At 51.5% G+C, this 24,542-nt stretch overlaps 1 protein-coding gene across 1 annotated transcript; it reads right to left on the bottom strand.

The window, feature by feature from the left end:
- Positions 1–1,773: 1,773 nt before the first annotated feature.
- On the bottom strand, positions 1,774–21,401 carry OAS2 (2'-5'-oligoadenylate synthetase 2). The gene is given in 11 exon segments (XM_053902045.1): positions 1,774–3,127; positions 4,028–4,181; positions 5,578–5,816; positions 6,884–7,071; positions 9,478–9,760; positions 12,235–12,408; positions 13,938–14,079; positions 14,790–15,025; positions 16,039–16,217; positions 19,244–19,514; positions 21,195–21,401. Coding segments are annotated over 11 exon segments (2,127 nt in total). The 5' UTR covers positions 21,372–21,401; the 3' UTR covers positions 1,774–3,043.
- Positions 21,402–24,542: the final 3,141 nt, after the last annotated feature.

Genomic DNA, 24,542 nt, shown 5'->3' with positions numbered 1-24,542 from the left:
GCCAGGCCTTGGGGAAGGGTCCCCTTGCCTGACCCCGCCACCCCCAGCCCGCATACGCTCTCACAACAACTGAGCCCTTCCCCTCCTCCTGGCCATGACTCCCTGCTCTGGCAGCTGGGACCTTGTCCCTCAGAACACGAGAGGTTCTCCCCTGGAAGCCGCATCCCAGTCCCACAGCGAAGGGAAAGGGAAGAGAGAGGCCTCGGATCCAGCACATCTCTGAGGAACTCCCTCCGAGGCACGCGTGCCGGGTTGGGTTACTGGAGTCCTCCTATTCTGCTCCCAGGGCTTCTCTCCCGGTCTACACCCCACTCTGGCCGGACCCAGGCTAGCTCTCACGGGTCTACACCCCACTCTGGGTGGATCTAGGCCAGCTCCCCCAGGGCAGCCCCAGCAAAGACAGAGAGTAAGTTTTCTTCATCTTCTCCTTGTATGAGATTCACCGCGGGCACTGATATCAAGAAACAGAACGAGAGTGGTAAGTTTTACCTACTCCGACCCGACCAAGCTTAGCCGGAGAAGCCTCGGTTCAGAGCAGCTGAAACCCTCCGGCAGACAAGGCCCCAGACAGTCCTATCATCCGCAAATTCTCCCCATTGGTGGCCTGACTTGTGGTCTGCCTTTCACACTCTTCCCAAACGCTTCCTGGGCCTTTGGCCATTTGCCCTGCTTGTCAACATCGCTTACTTCCTTTGGGGTAAGTGGGGGGCCTCGTTGCCCGGGAAACTGAGAGCGGATGACGGGCCTGGGATCTTGACCTTGCACTGGATTCTTGCTATGTTCTTGGCTCATTTCCCTTTCACTTGTTTTTTTTTAATTTTTAATGTTTATTTTTTAAGAGAGAGAGAGACAGAGAGACAGAGCACGAGCGGGGGAGGGGCAGAGAGGGAGACACAGAACCGGAAGCAGGTTCCAGGCTCCGAGCCGTCACCCCAGAGCCCCTGACGCAGGGCTCGAACTCACGAACCGCGAGATCGTGACCTGAGCCGAAGTCGGGCGCTTCACCGACTGAGCCACCCAGGCGCCCCCATTAGTTGCCAATTTCTGAAAAAAGACTTGGTGCCCTCGTTCCTCCCAGTGCTGACCCATGACCGTCGGTTTCTTGATGGTGACGAATGAATGCTCTCTTTGCTCTTAATGAACTTAAATGTCTGCTGAATGCTGAGAAGACATTGGCAGAAAAGGACCAGGGTGGTTCCTTCCTTTGGGACTCTGCGAGTCGCTTGCCTTATGGTTACAGACCTCAATCCGCTCCATGCCGACCGCTTAGCCCGAGCTTGTCAATAGTTCTTCATCTTTATTTGAGGGATTTACGTGATGTACCTCTAGCTACGTCATAAGCTCTGCGGGGATGCAGCAGGGTCTTATGGTCTCCTGTCTACGTCTCCAGTGCAAGTTCGGGCGTCTAGAAGGGTCTGGTAACTAGCTGTAGACTGCGTAGATGGGCACTCAGCGGTCGTTCTTTCTTCAACCTCGGTCATCGCTCGTTCCTTTGCCCTTGTCCTGGGACAAGAACGGTGGTATATCCCGACACCGGCTCACTGGCATGACCGTCCTGCGGGTCGGTCCAACTCTGACGTTACCTGGAGCTGGTGCAGACCCCATGGGGTAGAGGGCCAGCTCCCGGCAAGACCGCCCCCTCCTCAGATGCCAGCTGCAAGAGGCGGCCTCAGACTACTCGCGCTCCTGTCGGACTTGGCCACAAACTCAGGGCTTTCCCATGACCCCCTGTAGGTTCAATAACCTGCTAGAATGACTCACAGGACTCAGGGGGAACGCCAGACTTAAATCACCATCTTATTGTAAAGGATACAGACGGACAGCCACAGGAAGTGAGTGCTGGAAGGGTCCCCAGTGCAGAAACTCCCTTCCCCACGGAGTCAGGATGCACCGTCTTCACCACACCCTGATATGTTCACCAACCAGGAAGCTTTCCAAGCCTTGTTGTCCAGAGTCTGGACTGGAAGTTTCATTACAGAGCCACGATTAATTAAATCGTTCGCCGTGTGCTTGAACTCAATCTCCAGCCCCCTCTCCTCTTGGGAGGTTGGGGGGGGGGGACGCGGCTGGGGGTTGCAACCCTCTAATCACACGCCTGGCATTTCTGGGGCATGGCCAGTCCTTCCCATGAAGCTGTTACCTAAGGGCCCAAACCTAGATAGCGTAAACTCAGGGATGGTTGGAAGGGGCTCCTTATGAATGGAAAAGACTCTCCTATCAGATAATTCCAAGGGGTTCTGAAGCTCTGTGCCAGGATCTGGGGACAAAGACTAGATACATTCCTTATTATATGACAGTTAGTATATGTGGTAGTAATAAAACTTTAAGTGGATGGATGAGGTTAAAACGCTTAGACATTCAAGTATCTCTGAAGCTAAAGCCAGAGCATAAAGCCTTTAGATTTGGCAAGAAGGCACTCATGGATGGGGGGAAATGTAGGCTCAGAAGGAAAAGACAACATGTATTATATTATACATGTAACGCATTATTATATTATATATATGTATTATATATGTAACGCAACAGTTATAATCCAAGCCTTTGGAGGGTTTAAAGGGCCAGAGAAGACATTGGCTCACTACTGGCTGGGGAGACCTTCAATTCAGCAGGTGCAGCAGGGGTGGAGGGAAACAGACAAGAGGCGGGCAATGTGGAGGAGCATGAGAGCACGGTCATGGAATTATAGGAACCGAGCGGCCGGTGAAGGGCTTCCTTTTGGGAACACGGAGAGATCCCTGTGCTAAGGCCTGAAAGAAAAGGAAGGAGCGACTTGGAAAACATACAACGGTTGACAGAAATATGGCACCCATGAAACACAATGGCTGAGAGAAATATGGCGCCCACGAAGCTGGATGAGAGCAGGTATTTTTGTTAAGGCGGGTCACTTACAGAGCAAGAGTTCAGCAGGGTGACGCTATGAAGGACTGAGTGGTCTTGATTTCAAGAGGAGCCGAAGAAGCGAGAGATGGAGTGGTGGAGATTGCCAAGGATTGCGATTCTACGCAGCGAACTGGTTCTTTGAAAAGCAGCTGCCAGATGACCTCTAGAAGTTTCTTCTAGCATTAGCATTCCAGGATCCTAGGACTTCTGAGTGAGAACATCCACAACTTCCTGGAGTCTGCACTGTCTAGAAAGAAAGAAATACACGTGCGAGAATAACACATAGGCTAAGCCGTTACAAGCGTTGGTTAAAAAAGTCAGAAAAAAAAAGAAGGAAGTGTATCTGAGAAGGTCAGTATGCCCAGGGACAATTTTTGCGGACTGGCCGTAGTGGGGATCTTGATCACTGAAGCAAACTCCAGAGTTAGCTTCTAAAGCTGGGTTCTCACCCGGGGGGTGGGCATTTTGCTCCCCGCACGGCATGAAGCAAATGTCCAGAGACATTTTTAATTGTGGCGTCGAGTGGGTAGAGATCTGGCATGTAGCTCACTGTCCTACAATATACAGCCATGAGATGTGAGAGAATTTACTGGATGAGGCTTCTAATAAGATACCCTGAGTGGTTATTATCTTCCCTTTGGCTGTTCTTCCTGTTGGGATGGGACCTGCCACCTGCCGGTGCGGCACTAACAGAATTAAACTCGACAAATAAAGAGGGTGGAGCCTGAAAGAGCTGGTGATGCCCCAGGGGACATTTGGCAATGTCTGGAGACATTTTTGGTGGTCGCAATGGCGGGTGAGGCTACTGGCCTCTAGTGGGTAGAGATCAGGAATTCTGCTCAGCACCTTACACAGCCCAGGACAAGTCCCAGTGCCAAGAACCGTCGGACCCTTAAATGCCAACAGTGCCGTGGGGAGGAGACCCGCTCGTAGGAAAGCACCGTGGGGCTGCTGCATGAGCCCTGGATGCCCTGCCTTAGGATTTCTTGTAATGGGAAGGAAAAAGCCAAACTGTGTCAGCTCCTGTGTTGGGCTCTCTGTTACTTGTGGCCGAATGAATTCCAAGTTGCTATGGCAGGAGAAGCTCTTTGATTTAAGCTTGTCACAGGGTAATCTCTGGATGACACTCCCTTTAGATTATTCTTACTGGCACTTTCCACGATCGTACAGGATATCCAGTCCCATCTTTGAAGCAGAAAGAGGACAGCCATTCAGTAGCTTCTTTTGCCAGAAGATGCCAACACCATCGGTCCCCTCCACCTATGTCACCAGTGGGGTCAGCCGGGTCCAAGATCACGGGCCTGAAGAAGACGCAGGAGCATTACACGCATACTTTTTAAAACCAGTGGCCTCAGGGGTGCCTGGGTGGCTCAGTGGCCCAAGCGTCTGACTTTGGCTCAGGACGTTATCTCACGGTTCATGAGTTCAAGCCCCGCGTCAGGCTCTGTATTGACAGCTCAGAGCCTGGAGCCTGCTTGGGATTCTGTGTCTCCCTCTCTCACTGCCCCTCTCCTGCTTGCCCTCTTTCTCTCTCTCTCTCTCTCTCTCTCTCTCTCTCTCTCAAAACTAAATAAATATTTAAAAAATGTTTTTAAACCAGTGGCCTCAGAACGGGGGCCCCATTCTACTCTTAGCCATAAAATAATGTGTCCTATGTTTTAGACGCCAGTAACTCAAATATTCTGATATAGCTCAAAGTAATTTTCTAGAATTCAACTACATTTGTCGGAAGTGTTTTGAAAGGTGTCGCTTAGTATACACAGTATACACAGGATGGCATAATATACACATTTCCTTCACGTTAGGGCAGTTGAAAAATGACGCGGAATTGAATCAATTATAATGTCATGTGGGCCACACCCACAGGAGGCAGCCCATGGTATCTTGCTCTCTCCTTCTTCCCCTCTATTCCTTCTCAAAGCTTTTTTTTCTTTTCTTTCTTTTTGCGTCCTCTGTTTTTGTGCTCTGCTGGGGGCACTGAATGGATACACTAAGGTTCCCCGCTATTCTTGAAGGATAGCGGTCTTGTGGGGTACAGATCTGAAAGGGTAGGTAGAATCTGATGTAATAAAACTCCCTCTGGTAGGATGAATCGGCCATGAAGGAATGACAGCATTATTTCTCAGGGACGCATTTCTACTTCCACACCTCTAAGATCTGCTAACGAATCCATACTTTCCCTTCGACCTGGAAAGATGGACGCATCCCAGGCTCCTGGTACCTTGGTCCTTCCTTCTCTGCTCCTCCTGGATGACATTTTCTCCCATCCCCAAGCCCCGAGGAGTTTCTCCCCAGAGACTATGGCAAGTTCTGTTGGTCGGCGCCTTTCCACCCCCACCAAACTCCCTCTTCTGCTTCAAACATGGGGAATCACGAATCATGACCCCAGGGAGGAGAATCCGGGTCGCTGAAATAGCATTGGAGGGAGTCAGGTTAAGAAAAGGAAGGGGCAGGGGGCGCCTGGGTGGCTTAGTTGAGCGACCGACTTCGGCTCAGGTCATGATCTCACGGTTTGTGAGTTCGAGCCCCGCGTCAGGTTCTGTGCTGACAGCACAGAGCCCGGAGCCTGCTTCAGATTCTGTGCCTCCCTCTCTCTCTTCCCCTCCCCTGCTCATGCTTTGTCTCTCTCTCTCTCTCTCTCTTTCTCTCAAAAATAAAGATTTAAAAAAAAAAAGGAAGGGGCAGGGTTTGGAGCACCTGGTTCTCTGGATCTGGGTCAGTAGGAAGTTCCTCACGGTCTCATCCTCAAAGTTGTAATTGACCGTCCAGAAGACACAGAGCTGCTGGTATTTTGTGACCAATTCCAGGACCGTCCGGAATCCCTCGGCGGTGTCGAAATTCTCTGCCCCGCTCCCATGCTCCCAGGCGTAGATGGTGAGCAGCTCCAAGGCGTACTTCGGGGGCAGAGACCCCTTTTGCTTCAGTTTCCTTTCACACTGAGGGAAGAGGGGGACGTCAGACGATACTGGCGAGAGCAGGGAGGTGCAGTGAGCTCAGCCAGCCTGCCGGAGACCGCACGCTGATGACCGCTGGGGCCCCAGCAGGGCAACTGGGTCAGGAGCCGCAGGGCCCACGGGATGGTCTGGGGGAGGTCTGAGCAGGGTAGCTTTGCAGGGGCTCCCTCAGCAGCACACGCAGGTTTCCGCCTTGTGCTCCGACCATCTAGAACTCCCTGGAGTTGTAATACAGCTACCGTTGAGAAAACCCCTGCCGTGTGCTGGCTGTGGGGCCGGACATTCTACGGGTCATCCCTAACCCTCTGGCCACCCCACCAAGCAGGCACAGATGGACGTTTCTGATGAAGACAAGCAGGTGAGGGAGGGGAAGGGACTTGCTCAAGGTCACAGCGCAGCCTCAAGCCCTCTGAGCACCCCGGGGCTGGGGGTGTGGCCATTTCTCTGAGCTTCTGGGATGGAAACCACGGGGCCCAGTGTCCGCCTCAGGCTTCAGGGAGCTGGACGCAGGCAGGAGGCGTCTCAGGAAAGAGCCGGCACTGTGCCGGAGGTCTGCTGTCATGGAAAATCTCGGACACTCCCTTGTGTGCGAGACAGGTGACGGAAGCGAAGGCAGGCTAACGGTTAGAGAAAATGCAGCCCCTGGTCCCGCCTGTCTTCCAAGGATGGCATCTGTGCCTCTTATGGGCGCGGAGCAGAAGGTCAGCCGTGCCGCTGACCTGTAGGCACGCAAATCCCAACTTCATCCGCCCTTTGTACGCAGAGTAACCTGGGGTCCTGCGGAGCTCTCTGGGTGTCAAAGCAAAGGTAACATAAACCACCCGCGGCAGTGTTGATGGGAGGGGGTGCTCCTTACCTCGCCCCACTTAATGGGGGTTGGTGACGGGACGCACAGAGACAGTCAGGATCAGTGGACAGATTCCCGAAAGTGGCTCAGCCCCCCAGCGTGGGAGAGCGTGGGCCCACAGAGCACTGGTTACGTACTGATGTGAAGGTCACAGAGCATGATGAAAATGATAACCAGATCGCTGGAATACGAGCAGTCGTACCTGTTTGTACCAATGCTTCACCAGACGAATTAAATCCTTCAGCTTGGTGGGTCAGAAGGCCACGAAGTTGCACTGCAGCTCCGTGAAACAGGTGGAAAATTCTCCCCCCTCGGCGTCTGAGGATTTATACAGGTCAATGAGCTCCGCGTAGACCTTGGGGCTGGGTATAGAGCCGGAGTTCAGCTGACCTAGCACGGGGGAGATATTGAGATTGCGCCTTCCCATGTGGATGCACAACATCACTCGTCATCAGGGAAACACAAATCAAAACCACAATGAGATACCACCTCACACCTGTCCGATGGCTAAAATTAACTCAGGAAACGACCGATGTTGGCGAGGATGCGGAGAAAGGGGGAACGCTTATGCGCTGCGGGTGGGAGTGCAAACGGGTGCAGCCGCTCTGGAAAACAGTGGGGAGGTTCCTCAAAAAGTTAAAAATAGAACTCCCCTACGACCCAGCAATTGCACGAGTAGGAATTTATCCAAGGGATACAGGTGTGGTGTTTCGAAGGGACGCGTGCACCCCCATATTTATCGCAGTCCTATCGACAATAGCCAAAGTATGGAAAGACCCCAAATACCCATCGACTGATGAATGGATAAAGAAGACAGGATACATATATTCTACTCGGCCATGAACAAGAATGAAATCTTGCCATTTGCCACAACATGGATGGAACTGGAGGGTATTATGCTGAGTGAAATACGTCAAAGAAAGACAGATATCCTATGATTTCACTCCTATGTGGAATGTGAGAAACTGAACAGAAGAACATAGGGCAAGGGAAGGAAAAATAAGATAAAGACAGAGAGGGAGGCAAACCATAAGAGACTCTTAAATACAGAGGACAAACTGAGGGTTGCTGGAGGGGGGTAGAGTGGGGGAGTGGGTTAAATGGGTGACGGGCATTAAGGAGGACACGTTTTGGGATGAGCACCGGGTGTCCTTTGTAAGAGATGAATCAGTGGGTTCTCTTCCTGAAGCCAAGACTATACTGTATGTTAACTAACTTGGATTTAAGTTTTAAAAAGCAACCATTTTCAAACATTTTTCACCAATATAATTAATCCTGGGAAATGACTTGGAACTCTATTAGTATATTTGAATGATGTCTAAGATACTGGGAGCATCTCCAGAGTAATGAGATATTTTTAAAAATTATACAGTCTATATGAATGCAGCTGCTATTACTAAAGTATTATCTAGAATTGCACTGTCCAATGTGGTTACATGCGTCCAAATTAATTAAGGGGAAACAAAACTAAAAATTTAGTTCCTCAGTCCTACTGGCCACATTTCAAGCTCTCAGTAGGTATATAACATTCTCATCACCCCAGAAAGATCTTCCAGACTGAGCCGATGGGCAGTTTGCTAGCTATGGCCTGTAGGCCAAATCTGGCCCACTTCTTGTTTTTGCAAATAAAGTTTTATTGGAACGCTGCCATGCACTTTGTTAACGTCTTGTCCCTGACTGCTCTCAGGGTACAGTGGCCGAGTTGAGTAATTGTGACAGATACTGTATGGTCCTCAAAGCTGAAAATACTTGCCACCTTGCTTTCACTAAAACAAACAAACAAAAAATTTAGCCAAACCCTAATCTATATTGTTATTTCCTCTCTAGAGACGATAAGAACCATTCGGAGGGAAGGTACCAGAGTCTTCTTGATTCTGATTTGAAGAATGTCTGAAATAGCCTTTCTTTTTTTTTCTTAAAAAATTTTTTTTGAGATTTATTTATTTTTGAGAGAGAGAGCATACGCAAGCTGGAGAGGGGCAGAGAGAGGGGGACAGAGGATCCAAAGCAGGCTCTATGCTGACAACAGCGAGCCCGATGTGGAGCTCAAACTCGCGAACTGTGAGATCGTGACCTGAGCCGAAGTTGGACGTTCAACCGACTGAGCCACCCAGGCGCCTCACCTTGGTTTCTGTTAATACAAAGTGATGTATCTGTCATTCATGAATTGGATTTCCAAAGTAGATTTTTTTCCTAAGATTGACGGCACTCAGATTTCTTGCCTTTGCTTCAGAATTCTTCCCACAGTCTGTTTGTTAATTTCCTTCACTAATACCTGAAGCGTTTTATCTATAAATGTGTACAGAACGCCTCTGTACCCCATTCTTTGATAGGTATTATGAGTCATACCGCAGGACCCATATAAGATGTGGGTGCTGGACATCCTCGGGATACTTAAGTGACCAAGGAGAATGAAAATGTCCATGGTGGGGAGGGGGGTGCTTGAGTGGCTCAGTCAGTTAAGCGTCCAACTTCGGCTCAGGTCACAATCTCACAGTTTGTGGGTTCGGGCCCCGCGTCGGGCTCTGTGCTGACAGCTCAGAGCCTGGAGCCTGCGCTCTCTCTCTTTCTCTCTCAAAATAAACATTAAAAATTTTTTTTAAAAAGAAAAGAAAAGAAAAAAAAAAAGATGTCCACAGGGGTAAGGTGTTGTTGCGATGACTCCTGCTACCTGCTGGGGGCACTAGACCCGTGAGTCATCATCACTAAGTCACCTGGCTTTCCCTCCACCCGCCTGGCCCCATCACCCCAGACCCCATCGTCCTCCTCCAGAAGCTGAGGTCTGGGGGGTCTCACCTAGCGCATTAAATGCAGGCAGCACATCAAAGTCAACCCTTTCGTTGAGCACTCTGGATTTTAGAGAGAAGCTCAGCACCCTGGGAGCCTTCCATTTTGAAATCTCAAACTTCACTTCGAGCTTTTTCTCCTGCTGACAGGCTTCTAGCTGTTTACGGATTTCCTTGATGATCCTGCACCTCTCACTTTTTTGGGAGGTGTAGCTTTTAAGCGAGTCTGGGAACACCACGAGGTCGGCATCGGAGCCCGTCTTCAGAGCCGTGCCTTTGCCGGTCGACCCTCCCTAGTGAAGAAAGGCAAGCTGAGTTAGAGCATTTTCTAGACCCTGAGCCCCTTGCCTCCGTGGGCCGGTGCCAGTGAGGTTGCCAAGGGGGTAGTTCCAGGTTAGGGTCCAGTCAGGGCTGAGTTCAAAGCAGGATGTTCACCTTTTCCTGGGATAGTTTGGCTCCAAAGGTTTTCTCATGCCCTTCGATATACTTATTTGCACACAAACAACGGATGGGCTAGTTGCAAATTACCTGCTGCTCAAGTCAACTTTCTAGAGATGCCTCCTAAAGGGTATTTAGCTTTGTCTGGATTCCTGTGACCTGAGAGAAATCAAACTGGATGCAATCAGTACGCTAAAAGTTCTCGTTTGTTCCCTCATTCGTGTTTCCTCTGGGGATCTGGGGATCCCGGGATGAATATTCATGATTTAGGTACAAGGGTCTGCAAACTTTCCGTACGGGGTCAGATAGTTAAGTGTGGGGTATGTATGTCCCTGCCACACAAGCTTCTCCACTTCCTCCTCCCTCCTCCTCCTCTTCCTCCTCCCCTCCCTCCTCCTCTTCCTCCCTCCTTCCTCCTCCTCCTTCCTCCTCTTTTTCTTCCTCCTCCCTCCTCTCCCTTCCTCCTCCTCCCTCCTCCTCCTCTTCCTCCTCCTCGTCCTCCCTCCTTTCTCCTCCTCCTCCCTCCTCTTTCTTCCTCCTCCTTCCCCCCTCCCTCCTCTCACTTCCTCCTCCTCCCTCGTCCTCCTCTTCCTCCTCCCCTCCCTCCTCCTCTTCCTCCCTCCTTCCTCCTCTTTTTCTTCCTCCTCCTTCCCCCCTCCCTCCTCTCCCTTCTTCCTCCTCCCTCCTCCTCACTCCTTCTCCTTCCCTCCCTCCCTCCCTCCCTCCCCCTCCTCCTCTTCCTCCTTCCCTTTCTACTCTAACAACTCTGTAAAACTGTCAGTTCATTTTTTAGCTCCCTGGCCCTGGTTTGGCCACCCCTGCACGAGGCAGCCTAGGCAGTATGCCGGCTCAGCCTATTTGGAAGGGCTCAGCCTGTAGGCACAGCTCTTTAGCTTATCGGCGTCTTTGAGGGCGAGTTGGAGAGAAGCCAGCTGCCTCACGGACAACCATCCCAGTGCACGTGTGGTGGGGTCTGCTCGGGGCACCAACCTCCACACTTGCTGCCCTGGTTGTCCCCAGAAAGTTCACCCGACATTTGCAGGGAAAACGTTTGTTTTACCCACGATTAGTAAATGCTCGGCAGCGGGTTAGGGGTGAGGGGAGGGTGTTCGGTTTCCTGTATCAGATGCTCGAGCCTGCTTCATTCACGCAACTGGTCTGCAGGTGTTGGCCTTGGCCGGCCTCTCCCGGGTCACAGCCCCCTCCTCACCTTCTCCAGGTGACACCTTCCTTCCCTGTCACCCAGCAGACAACACTTTCCAGCTCGCAACCAGCTTCAGGAAGAAGGAAAGCACCTTCCTGTGTGCCCGTGGTTCTCTCTTCTTCTTTTTTAAAGTTTATTTTTGAGAGACAGAGTGCATGCAGGGGAGGGGCAGAGAGAGGGGTAGACACAGAATCTGAAGCAAGCCGCAGGCTCCGAGCCATCAGCCCAGAGCCCGACGCGGGGCTCGAACTCACAGACCGCGAGATCGTGACCTGAGCTGAAGTCAGACGCTTAACCGACCGAGCCACCCAGGCGCCCTCCTATGTTCTTCTCCTTCAATGTGCCATCGTACCTTTTCTTATTTTCTGCCATTGTGTTAATGGGGATCTCGGGAAGGAAGGGAAGAACAGGCCTTGACAATTCTAACGTTGCCCATGAACTCAGCCTGTTTTCACCCCGATGAGCCTCTGTGAGACATCTGACTGACTCCACGTTTGGCTTATGGGATATTGGACCTGTCTCGGGGCAGCAAGCACCCAGGTCTGTCTGGCAGCATATGGGCGCTTCCCCGCTCCCTTCGGGTGGGACGGAGGGGGCGCCTGGGTGGCTCGGCTGGTTATCTGGTCGCTGACGCACAGACGGAGGGAAGCGTGTTAGCCCGTGGCCTTCGAGCCATGGACAAGAATGACCCAGTCTGCTGAATCTCTAGCTCAGTTGACAGGATGAATCAGACTCGGGTGGTCAAGGTAAGAAAGAGGTTACTACTCTTCGGTTCAGCGTCCACGGAGCTTGGGACCTGCCGGGGTTCGAATTGTAGCCCCTGCGCTGGGAAGGTGAGAACATGACAGAAGAGGAGACCCACGGAGAAGGTGATGGGGAGGCAGGGGCAGGAGACGGGCAGGTACCCAAGAGCAGGGGCGGCCCAGGAAGCCCAATGGAGTGCTGTCAATGACGTATGCAGCGCACGGGCGCCCCCTACTGACAGCCAGCGTCCTAGGTGCCCACCTCCACGGCTTGCCTCCCGCGTCCCTTGCCCTCCAGCCGCTGGCAGGGCGGGCCCGCCCGGCTCCGGAACCGCTTCGCTCCCTGCCGGTCAGACCCCGTGGGAAAGAGGCCAGTACTCACCTTGACAGTTTTCTGAACTCTTGTAGCTGAATGTGGAAAGCAATTTTTTTGAAGGAATCTACAGATGATGTCAACAGCTGTCGCAATCTGGTCCAGGAAATTTCTGTTGGGCTGGAGAAAGTCCTTGATGAACTTATCCAGAAGGTGGCCCGGTGTCGCATACAGTGGTGCTGGCTGGGAATGGGGAAGAACGCTCAGTGCTTGCATCCACACACCCCAAGAACGTTCTGGAGAGTTTGGGGTGGCAGCCAGCCCCCAGCCCCCGGGAGCTGCGTGCGGTGAGCTAAGAGCACGTCCTTCTCTGGCAGCAAACTCAGAGGGCTCAGTGGAAACAACAAATACAACACCGATGATGGGGATCACTGGGACGTAGCTAAAGGGGTAAAAAGTTAAACATTTGGGCGTCTACATAGACACAGGGGTTCCCTGAACCATTTCTGCAACTTTCTATACGTTTGAAAGTTTTCAGAATAAAAGCTGGGAGGGGGGGATGGTTTTTTAAAAGCTGTTTTAGGAAGCCGGGAAAATCGAGGTCGGAGAGCAAAGACCAGAGTCCAGTGAACGTCGGGACAAGGACTGGGCGTACGACATCCCTTCTGGATCCAGGCAGGGAGCTCCCCGTCCGCCGGGTCCTTCCTGTCCAGGGGCCCTGGAATTTGGGAATCTCACTTATATCCCAGTTCCTTGCTCAGGTGGCTCTCAACTTCCTGTGCCAAACGCAGTGGTAGGTTCACGCCTACCGGACTTTGGGTGTAAATCAGTCCCGCGTCTGTGAAATGTGGAATTTGGTTGGCCTCTAGCCGGCCTCATGGGCACCCCGTGACCCCCAGAAAACTGAGTGGATTCCGTGGCCTAGACTGACAACGTTCTCGTTGGACTGTCCTTCTCCGACGACCTCTGAGAGCGCAGGGGCATCCCGTGTTGGTAGATGTGCTTCCCTCTGGGGGATGGGAGGGGAAGCCAGTGTGTCTGCCCCACAGTCGGGCGCTTGACCAGCTCTCCAGTTTCTGCCGGGGCGGCTGCCGTATATCTGCCTGGGGCTCTGCTCCGTTACGTCCTAAACGACCTAACCACCTGCTCTCTCACCTGCAGCCATCGACTGAGATCTCTAACCTGCAGGGGGGCCCAGGGGGGCTCCGTTGGTTAAGCATCTGACTTCGGCTCGGGTCACGATCTCACGGTTCGTGAGTTCGAGCCCCGCGTCGGGCTCTGTGCTGACCGCTCGGAGCCTGGAGCCTGCTTTGGATTCTGTGTCTGTGTCTCTCTCTGCCCCTCCCTGGCTCACGCTCTGTCTCTCTCTCTCTCAAAAGTGAATAAACATCAAAGGAAAAAGAAGAAGACAAGGAGGGAGACGCAGAGACAGGCTGTGAAGACACAGCAGAGGAGGCCGTGTGAAAATGAAGGCGGGGACGGGAGGCATAGGGCCACAGGCCCAGGAGCACCAGCAGCCACCAGGAGCTGGAAGAGGCAAGGAAGGACCCTCCTCTGGAGCCCTTCGGAGGGAGCACAGCCCTGCCCCCACCTTGACCTTGGACTTCTAGCCTCCAGATCTGTGAGAGAATGAATTTCTGCCGCTGTAAGCCCCTTTGTCACAGCAGCACGAGGACATCCACATGTGGTGCTCTTGGGGTCCGACTCCAGTCTGGGTGTCGGGCCGCCCTCCCTGCGGCGCGACGCGAGCTGCCTTTGCGAAGCCCCCTCACCAGAACATTCCACGACGGCCCAGGTGGCTCGTTCGGGCTGAGACACGACAACCAGATGTGAGCTTCCTTCTGCAGCATTTGCCAGCACGCCTTATCTTTGCCCACGTTGTTGGTCGGGTCGGCTGGGTCCAAGATGACCGGCCTAGGAATTCCGTTAGATGAAAAAAAAAATCAGTTGGGCTGCACGCAGAAACCCGTGTTGGGGAACGAGGCCTGGACGGGGCGTCCGGGAACCTGGACTCAAGTAGTCAAGCTTCCTCTCGTCTCCTGACGTGCTTCGTCTGAGAGTTTCGACCCTCAGCTCCTGCCGTCTCTGCTTGGCAGAGATGTTCTACGAATAACATAGTAAAACGGGGGCGCCCGGGTGGCTCAGTCCGTTAAGCGTCCGACTCTCAACTTCAGCTCAGGTCACGATCGATCTCACGGTTCGTGAGATCGAGCCCCGTGTTGGGCTCTGTGCCGGCAGCGAGGGAGCCTGCTTGGGATTCTCTCTCTCCCTCTCTCTGCCCCTCCCCTGCTCATGCCCACACACACACACTGTCTCTCAATAAACAAATAAACTTTAAAAAATAACATAATAAAGGGGTTAGTCCCTTCCTTCTATACGGGAACCCCCTCTTGAGCGTTTGTTTTGGGGACAAGACAAAATAGGACGATGGTTTGGAATGCGAAAAAACGTTGGTCAGGCTCCCCCTTTCGGACAGACCCCGCTTTGCCTCCCTACCCACCGCCGCCGGCATTCTTCTGGTGCATCTTTGGCCGGGAAGAATGGGGCTGAGCCCTCACTCTAAAGGGCACAGCCTGACGTGCAGGCCAACAGGCAGAGAGAGAGGGTGGAGGCACGCTTGGTACCTTGATGACCGGAGCTGGCTCAGCAGAATGTTCCGGACCGTGTCATTCTCAAAGTTGTAGTTGACGACCCAGTAGACACACAGCTGCTCCTGCTGTTTGATTAACCCCAGGACGGTTCTGAGGCCTTCCACGATGTCAAAGTTTTCTGCTCCGCACCCCTGTTCCCAGGCGTAGACTGTCAGCAACTCCAGAGCATACATGGGCAGCGGGGGTGACTCTTTCAGCTTCGCCTGGCACTGTGGGAGAAGAGAGGGGGCAGTGGCTCATCTGGGGATCCAGGCCCCCCATGCTGGGGGCCTGAAATCAAGGAGTCGAACATCTATGGGAAGTCCCCATCCCCCCCAGTGACGAACATGACGCCATGCCTAAAATGTGGTGGAGGGACAGTGTCACGTCCTGGCAAGGATAAGGGACACCTGAAGCTGTCATATGTTGCCGATGGGGGTGTCATTAGGTACAGCCATTTGGGAAAACTCACGTTGGCCATGCTTACTAAAGTGAAATGTATATGTTATTACATACGTATTTAATATTATATAACGTTACGTATTGCATATGATATACTTATGTAATGCTATGTGTTTTATATACTATGTAATAATATATAATATAGCCTACGTATGTGTTTATTATATACACACACACGTACATCTACAAATACGTCGTGTGTACGTGTATCTATCTACACATACGTATCCATACATATAGCTTATACCCTGTGTGTTTATTCAAGAGAAATGAGTGCTGAAACTCACGAAAAGACGTGCAAGGGACCATCTGTGGCAACCTGATTCGTAATAGCCCCGATGTGGACGCGGCCCAAACGCCCACTAGCTGGGCGGATACAAGCGCTGTGGACCAAGAGAACAGAATCCCACGAGACGGCGAGCGAGCGCGAGTATAGGCAACCGCGGAGACGAACCTCTCGGGCATCACGTCGACCCCAAAGTGGCAGACTCAGAGCGCCCGTGGTGCCATTCCATTGATATCAAGCTCAAAAAAGAGCCCAACTGATTTGTGGGGACGGACGTCAGGACGGTGGCCGTGGGGGGGGGGGGCATTCACTGGGAGAGGGCTTCAAGCGGCTGCTGGGACGCAGGGAACGCGTCCTATGTCGATTTGGATGCTGCTTACGGGGACATAAAGACGCAGTGGGCTGTATACCTGGGGGTCCTACTTCGCTGGACGGGAGTGCTCTCGCTTGAAAGGAAACGGATGCCGGCAGTAGATGACGTAATTGGAAAGTTACCTGTTGGTACCAGTACTTTACCAAGAGGATCAAATCTGTCAGTTTTCTGGGACGGTTGTGAAAAAACTTCTGCTGGAGTTCTGTGAAGCAGAAGGAGAATTCGCCGGGGAGGGCTTTTGTCATATCCAGGGCTCTTTTGAGCTCTCGGTAGATCTGGGGGCTGGGCTTCTCACTTAAGCCTGGAGCGACAGAGAAGCACAGACCTTCCGGTGTTCAGGGAGCCAACCGCGGGGTCTGTCGTGAATCGACAGCACACGTCCGTCGCCTCATCTGTAAGGGAACTGGTGTGTTCCCCCCAAAAGGCGAGGGGCGGCTTGCCTCGCTAGGTAACAAAACGTGGTCTAGCATTCACCGTCGTGAAAACCGCTGGCCCAAGACAAGGTCAGCAGAAACAGAGGGATCGAAAGCACGGTTATAAGTGAGGAAGGGAGAATTCCAAACTAGCAGGGAACGACGGCTTCTTTAACAAGTGCTCTTGGAGCCGCTGGCATTCACCTGGAAGAAAAGAGGGTTCCTGTATCGCAGACAATATATTCTGCTGTTGAGCCCGGCCAGGGAATGTTCTGTTTCAGAGAGCCAAGCGTGCGGGGACTCTGAGGAGGCAGGCGAGGTGAAGGCAGGGTACTGGAGGCTGGGGTCAGAGGCCAACAGGCAGGCACACTCCCCTCAGAAGCAGATCCCATGATGCCAGAGAGTGGCTCTCAAACCAGCCGGAATTCTGCCGCACAGCTTCTCTGGAATAGGGCCCAGGAGCCTCCTGAGTCAATGAATATGGGTCTCTCGATCCCCAATTAGCTCTGCGGGAGGTCTGCAGTAGAGACAGCTCCAGACTCTGTTTTTTTTTTGTTTTTAACTAAGTTTCAGGCGATTCTGACACCCACTGAAGTTTGAGAACCACTGGTGTGGGGTGAGGAAGGAAATGCAGTGGGAGGGGAATGTCAGTAGGTCCCAGGATTTCCTCAGGGTCTCCACTCTTGCTACATGGAGCCCTACTGTTTACAAGCACTTTGTACAAACACGTAAACAAGGGGAGCCAGTAGCCAGTTTGTTCCTTTCATTCGCTCTGACAGATAGTTACTGACTTCCTACTTTTAGCCACACATGGTTCGGGGCTCTTGGCACCCGAGGGGGTCAAGGGAGAGAGCATTCTACGCTCCTCGATGATGGCAATAATGTAGCTGACACTCGCTGAGCGCCTACTCTATGCCAGACACAGTTTAAGCCCTTTCAGGTAGCGGGAAATATGCCAGGGCCACAAAAGTCCACGTGGTTGGCGCGATTAACCACTAACTTAACAGGTGAGGAAACGCAAACACTAGGAAGTCACGTAAGAGGAAGAGTTCGCCTTTGGGTTCGAAACCCTGGGGAGACAGCCGTGGAGCCGGACAGCAGTGGAAGTTGGCCTGGAGCTGGTGTGCAGAACAGGCCACGTTAGTTGGGCAACTATTTAGCAAAGAAAGGAATTTAAGAATTCACCCCTAAGTTACTTTTCTCAGAAAGCAATCATGGTTTCCTTTCCCAAAAGGATCTCGGTTTGCAAGATGTAAGTCTAGCGCCATCTGGTGGCAGCCTCTGGACACCACATACAAGGAAAAGCGTATTTCTCGTTTTCACACCATCCTTGCAGGTTGGGGTGAACCCAGCAGAGGGCGCTCTGGCCCAGTCCCCAGCCACCATGCTCTGAACAAGAGGAGAGCAGAGGATTTCCTAAGAATTCTGAGTTACACTGGGTCTCTTCACGACTGCAGCCCTTGTTTGAGGTAGGCACGTCCTCTCAACTCTTGCCATCCTATAAAGGCCCCGTAAACTAGCCATTTCTAGTCTGATCTTATAGTTGGCAAAAATGGGTAAGGGGTGGGACCTGGATAGGAACTGAGAGCTGCCTACCTTCCAAATATTTTTCTCTAACTTGGTTGCCTTTCTGTGAATATGAGTCACCGAAGTGTGTGTGTGTGTGTGTGTGTCCATCCTAAAAGCATCCTGGCTTGGGGTTTAGAAGATCTGGGCGTTTATTCTAGTTCTGTCAGTAACTGGCTGTGTGTCCCTGGGACATTCCTTTCCTTCGGTTTTCCTATTTGCTTAAAGAGGGTTTAATTTCAGCTGTGGCATTTAAGTTTGTGATTATACATACCTGTGCTTGAGACTAAGTGGAAACCATGCTGAGCTTTTTCTTTCCTTCCTTCTTTCCCTTCTTTCCTTCCATTCATCCATCCAATCTATCATCCATCCATTTGTCCATCTGTCCATCCATCCGTCCATCTGCCTGTACATCTATCCATCCATTCATCCATCCCATCTATTATCCATCCGTCTGTCCATCTGTCCATCTGCCTGTACATCTATCCATCCATTCATCCATCCATCCATCCATCCCATCTATTATCCATCCATCTGTCCATCTGTCCATCTGCCTGTACATCTATCCATCCATCCATCCATCCATCCATCCCATCTATTATCCATCCATCTGTCTGTCCATCTGTCCATATGCCTGTACATCTATTCACCCATTCATCCATCCATTCACCCATCCATCCATCCATCCAATTTATCATCCATCCATCCGTACGTCCATCTGTTCATCCATCCATCCATCCATATGCCTGTACCTCTATTCACCCATCCATCCATCCATCCATCCAACCAACCAACCATCCATTCATCCAACCAGTTGCCTTTGCCTCGATGTTGACCTGGTCAGAAAGCAGACTCCAAATGCTGCCCCAGCTGAACTTTTCCCAGATGTTTGCCCCGTCCTCTCCTCTAACCAACATTTACTCCACCCAAATCCCCAAGCATGGTTGTGCAGACCAGCAGCATGGCCCTGGTTAGAAATACAGAGTCCTGGGTCCTGCCCCAATCTCTTGAATCAGAACCTGCATTTTTCACAAGGTTCCCTGCTGATTTGTGCGCTTGTCACAGTTTGAGAAACTCTGCTCTAGATTCTAGAGTCCAGGACATTCTCTCCAAACTCAATTAGGAGGTGGGGGCGGGGGGGGGGACGTTCTAGAGAAGAGAGGAAGCCTAGGGCAGGAGGGACCTCCTCTCTTGAAGGTATGTGGTCCCCCACTTTGGAGCATACCAGTGGTATCTATCTCATCCCCAGCCTAGAGGACCCACATGGCTGTCTGCCACCCCTTTCTTTGGCTTTGCTTTCTCAACACACCCCTCCCGACCAGTGCCCTCCATACCCAGGAGCACTCACCCAGAGCGTTGTAAGCAGGGAGGACCTTAAAAGTGATGCTCTGCCATTTTGTGGACAGCTGGAAGATGAGCCTACCATGGAGCTTCTGGATCTCCATTCTGGCCTCCAGCTTCATTGTGAGCTGACAGGTTTTCAGCCCCTGCCAGATCTTGCTGAGCATTTCATCTTGGCTTTTTTTCTGATCCTGAAACCGCTCAAGGTCACTCACAAAGATGACAATCGTACCATCGGAGTTGCCCCTCAACACCGTTTTCCTGCCATAGGAACCACCCTGCCAGTGATGGAGAAGCAGACGTGAGAATCTGGACCCTTTGGCGTCGCAGGGCGCCCCCGTAGGCGATGACACTTCTCAAATCAAGCAAAAGCCACAAATGTCACCATAGTCCTAAAATTGAGTGGCTGGCCACCATCTGACCACCCGAAGACCTGAATAGGATGCTCACAGCGGCACTTTTCACACGAGCCTCTGACTGGAGGCCGTTCAAACGGCCATTGACGATAGAACGGACCAATGTGATGTATTCGCACCTTGGAATACTGTTCAGCAACGAAATGATAAACACATGCCTACAGACAACATCAGTTTTGTAAACAGGATGGGTCAAAGAAGCCACACGCTAAAGCCCCACCGTGCGTGATTTCATTTATATCAGGCAACCTGATACAGAGGAGGGTCGGGGGGTAGGTGTAGGTTACACAGGTTATGTTGTTTGTGGCAGTCCACCGGACTGGGCACTCAGCTCTGTGCACTTTGGTTTTCTTACATTTTATGTTAATTAGAAAAAAAGTTAACAACACCGAGAGGCAGGATGCACAGCGGTTCAGGGGGCATGCTCCCGGGGCGCCTGGGTGGCTCAGTCGGTTAAGCGTCCGACTTCGGCTCAGGTCATGATCTCATGGCTTGTGGGTTTGAGCCCCGCGTCGGGCTCTGTGCTGACCGCTCAGAGCCTGGGGCCTGCTTCAAATTCTGTGTCTCCCTCTCTCTCTCTCTCTCTGCCCCTCCCCTTCTCATACTCTGTCTCTCTCTCAAAGTCTCAGAGTCTCTCTCTCAAAACTAAACATTAAAAGAAAGTTGAAAAACAGACTGAGATTTAGAAAAAAAAGGTTCATGCTCCCAACACTATCTGGGCTTAAAGTCCAGCTTTGCCTCCAGCTAGTAAATAACTTCCTCGTGCCTCAGTTTCCTCATCTGGGCCAGGGCGAAAGGACACCGAGTGTCCAGGTATCTTTCCTGCTGGGGCTGTTGGGCATGCGTAAGGCAGAGGCCAGAAATCACTGTGACTGAAGAGAAGCGGGGCTCCAGGGCTAGTGAGCGTGAGGGGGTTGCTGGGGGATCTCTAACTCCCTCCCACCCTAGGGTCCCAGCACCTTCCCAGCACCTTTTCCTCCCCAGAGGCCCGGAATCTCCAGCCTCAGCCCTGGGATTTACGCCCATGGCACCAAACATTTCTACCCGCTGAGAGACGCCCCCTGTTGCCCTTGAGAAACCACAGAGCCACCTTCGGGTAGCTTTACCGAACTCAACCGGCCTCTGTTTACTCCTCTGTAACATGGGGAGGATAGAAACGATAACAGTGGATAATCACAGCTCGTTTATTGACCACCAACTATGTACCAGACCCTGTACTAAGAACATTACATACTTAAGCCTCATTACAGTTTGAGGTGCGTATTATTCCTCTCCCATTTTACAGATTCAGAGACTGAAACAGAGAGGTTAAGCAACCTGCTGCGGGGCGCGCAGGAGTAAAGGCAGAGCTGGACCGTAAAGCTGTGCCCCTAGGCGCCACACCTTATCCATCACCCCCACTCGAGGGCGCAGAGGACAAGGCGAAGCCCACCTCACCCAAGGCCTGTCACCCAGAAGGTGCTCAGCCCCATGTCTCTCTTCCTTCCGGTGGCCACGGCACCTCCTGGCTCCCAGAAGCCCTGACCCCAGCCTTCCACTCACTTTAGCCACACATATCACTTCGGGGATCTGCCTGGTGTCCTCTAGGAAGGCACAGATGGCGTTCACCGTGTCATCGATCTGTTTCTGACATTCTCCATAGGGCCTCAGGGAGTTCTGAATCAACTCCTCCAGCTTCTCCGGCTCCACGAAGTACAGATGCGACCCCCAGGTGCCCATCGCTCCCGCCGGCTGCTAACCGTAGATCTCAGATCAGCAGAGAGGAGAATGCGCCACTCCCTTGCCTAGAGCCAGGAAACGGCAAAACACCGGAAGAGAGTCTAGAAACCGAAACTCACAGGGTGAGTTTCCAGCTGACTTCCTCAATCCAGATTTCTGCCCACCCCCACGGCGTGGACGTCGGCCGGCGGGCTCCTCGGGAGGCAACCCTGTGGTCAAACAGGCAGACTGATACGTGCTACGTCATCTGCCCGATTTGTGCCTCAGTTTCCCCATCTGTGAAATGGCGATGACAACGGTACCTCTCCGGTAGGGTTCGTGTTAGAATGGGTGGCCACTTGGCAAATGCTGTTTGAGAAGCTGTTAAGGAAATACCACTTTACAGGTGATAGAGGTCATCCTTGGAGGCTCTTTTCCTTTTCCCCTTGTTAAAAAACAAAATTCAATGCTTGTAAATTTGAAGAGCGAATTGGCTTTATGAAGTGATTCACACATTGGGCAGTATCCCACCTAGCAAGTAGAAAGAGCTCCCGGGGTTGTGCTCAATGGAAGGTTTTTCTAGGAAGGAGGGCGGGGCAAGAAGCTTGAGCAGGAAACGAAAGGACTGTCTCAGGCCAGGACATCTGCTTCGGGCAAAGAGACCGGGCTGGCAGGGTGTTTATCCTGCAGATGATGTCACCAGTGCTGATCGGGAAATTTCAGACTGACTTTTCAAAGGTCACATTCCTAGTATAGGTTAAAAGTTTAATTCAGTCTTGGTTTGCTGTCACGGGGGGGGGGGGGGTTGTAAGTGACTCCATCTGGGGCTTGGGTTTTCCTTTTTAACACCTTTGTCTCCATGGCCTGGGAAGTCAGAGTCAACGAGGGCAGCAAGGAGAAAGAGACCCAGAGAGGGGATTTATTTGCTCAGGGACACACAGCAAGGCAAGGGCTGAGCCAGAGTCAGGTTTTAGTTCTACCACTGGGCACATTCCAGAGTGTTCAGCAGGCATATGCATGTGGATACCTGTAGGTCCTCAGCAGGTACGTCCCCGGCCGAGCAAGGATGGGACACCGGCCCAGGAGTGCAGAGGCCAGGGGGAAGACAGACGCACAACTCCATCCAGAGCTGTGCAAAATGAAAACCCCAGAGGGCTCCCACTGGCTGCCTCTGTCTAGCAATAATAACTCATACAGAAGGCAAAAAAAAAAAAAAAAAGTCCCTGAGATGGGGAAAGAACGGGGCCCTTCTCTGCTGTGATGATTAGCTTCGTAGGTCAACCTGGCTGGGCCATGGTACACAGATACTCGGTCAAACGTTATTCTAGATCTTTCTGTGAAGGCTTTTTTTTTTTTTTTTTTTAAGATGAGATTAACATTTCAATTAGTAGACTCTCAATAAAGCAGAATACTCTTCCTAGCACGGGTGGGCCTCATCCAATCAGTTGAAGGTCTTAATAGGAAAAAGGGCCGACCTTTCCTTAGGAAGAAAGAATACCACCAGCAGATGGCCTTCAGACTCAAGCTCCAATATCAGCTTTTTTTTTTCCGGGTCTCCAGCCTCTCAGCTTACCCTACAGACTTTGGACCTGCTAGCCTCCACAAATAGCATGAGCCAATTCCCTACTTGGATCTATCTATCCTATGGGTTCTGTTTCTCTGGAGAATCTTAACTACTACACCTGCCCAATAAGGGTCTTTCCTCGTCCTTATGACTGTTCCTACCACATCTAGAGGTAGGCTGGCCAGGGGTCAGAAGGCTCCTTCTCTAGATGAGAACACGAGGGCTCAGTGCGAAGGTTCACACAGCTCGTAGTTTGTCTGGATCGGTTCTACCTCCGAATGACCTGATTCCAAAGTCCCTGCTTTAGGATTGTTTTTAAAACATTGCATTTTGCAATAACTCGGAACACTTTGCATTTGCAATAACTCGGAGAAAATGTGCGAGATGAGGACAAAGGAACTCATTGCATGTGCAATAACTCGGAGAAAATGTGCGAGATGAGGACAAAGGAATCCCCATACCCTTCCTCCAGAGTATTTTACCACATTGGTTCTTTATTCTCTGCATGGGCATCCCACCGTATAATTAGTACGGTATTGCCATTTGAGGTCATGTTGAAGACATTAGTCTCCTTTACTCCTTTTTTTTTTTTTAAATAGACTTTATATTTTAAAGCAGAATTAAGCAGAAAGCCCAGAGATTTCCCAGATACCCCCTGCCCTCCCATGCACAGCCTCCTCCATTAGCAACATTCCCCCTCCCCCACCCCTGCCTCCAAGACTGTAGCATTTGTTGGAACTGATGATCCTACGTTGACATGACCTAATCATCCAGACCCCTTTCCTCTTAAATACTCCAATATGTATCCTCTAAGAACACGGATGTCTTGTTACATAAACACAAAGCAATAACGTGATTTAGAATTTTCACATTGATATAATGCTATCATTTCTTATAGCACATATAATGAATAGATTCTTATAGTCAGATTTTTAGATTTTTTTTTAACGTTTATTTATTTTGAAAGACAGAGCATGAGCGGGGGAGGGGCAGAGAGAGAGGGAGACACAGAATCCAAAGCAGGCTCCAGGCTCCGAGCTGTCAGCACAGAGCCCGATGCGGGGCTCGAACCCATGAACCGTGAGATCCTGACCTGAGCCAAAGTTGGACACTTAACCAACTGAGCCACCCAGACGCCCCTGAACTATACACTTTAAAAGTTATAATTCATGGCATGTGAATTATATCTCATATTTTTAACTTAAAAAAGTTAAGTTAAATTGAAAATATAGCCCGCCTCCCCCCCCCCACTTTCTTTGGACTCCTACATTGGATGGGGCCCATTTCTTGACTGGGTCCTCATTTTCCTCTGCCTCCAGGAGATGGAACCCCTTTGTGTGTTACCCAGGAGGCCCTCTGGCTCTTGGTTTAGCTTTTAATTGCTGACTGATCACATTTAGCTTTTTGTTATTTTCGTCCCCTTAGGCTGTGGTTTCCTAGTAAGTTTGTTTGTTTTTTTTTTCATGTTTATTTCTGAAAGCATGCCAGTGGGGGAGGGGCAGAGAGAGAGGGGGACAGAGGATCAGAAGCGGGCTCATTGTGACAGACAGCCACAGCCGATTGCCCCATGCAGGGCTGGAACTCAGGAACCTGTGAGGTCATGACCTGAGCTGAAGTCAGATGCTTAA

This window comes from Panthera pardus, unplaced genomic scaffold, assembly GCF_024362965.1.
Source record: "Panthera pardus isolate Hobbes unplaced genomic scaffold, ASM2436296v1 HiC_scaffold_15, whole genome shotgun sequence".
NCBI lineage: Eukaryota > Metazoa > Chordata > Mammalia > Carnivora > Felidae > Panthera > Panthera pardus.
The sequence above is the reverse complement of the archived record's forward strand: the minus strand, read 5'-3'. Positions and strand labels throughout refer to the sequence as shown.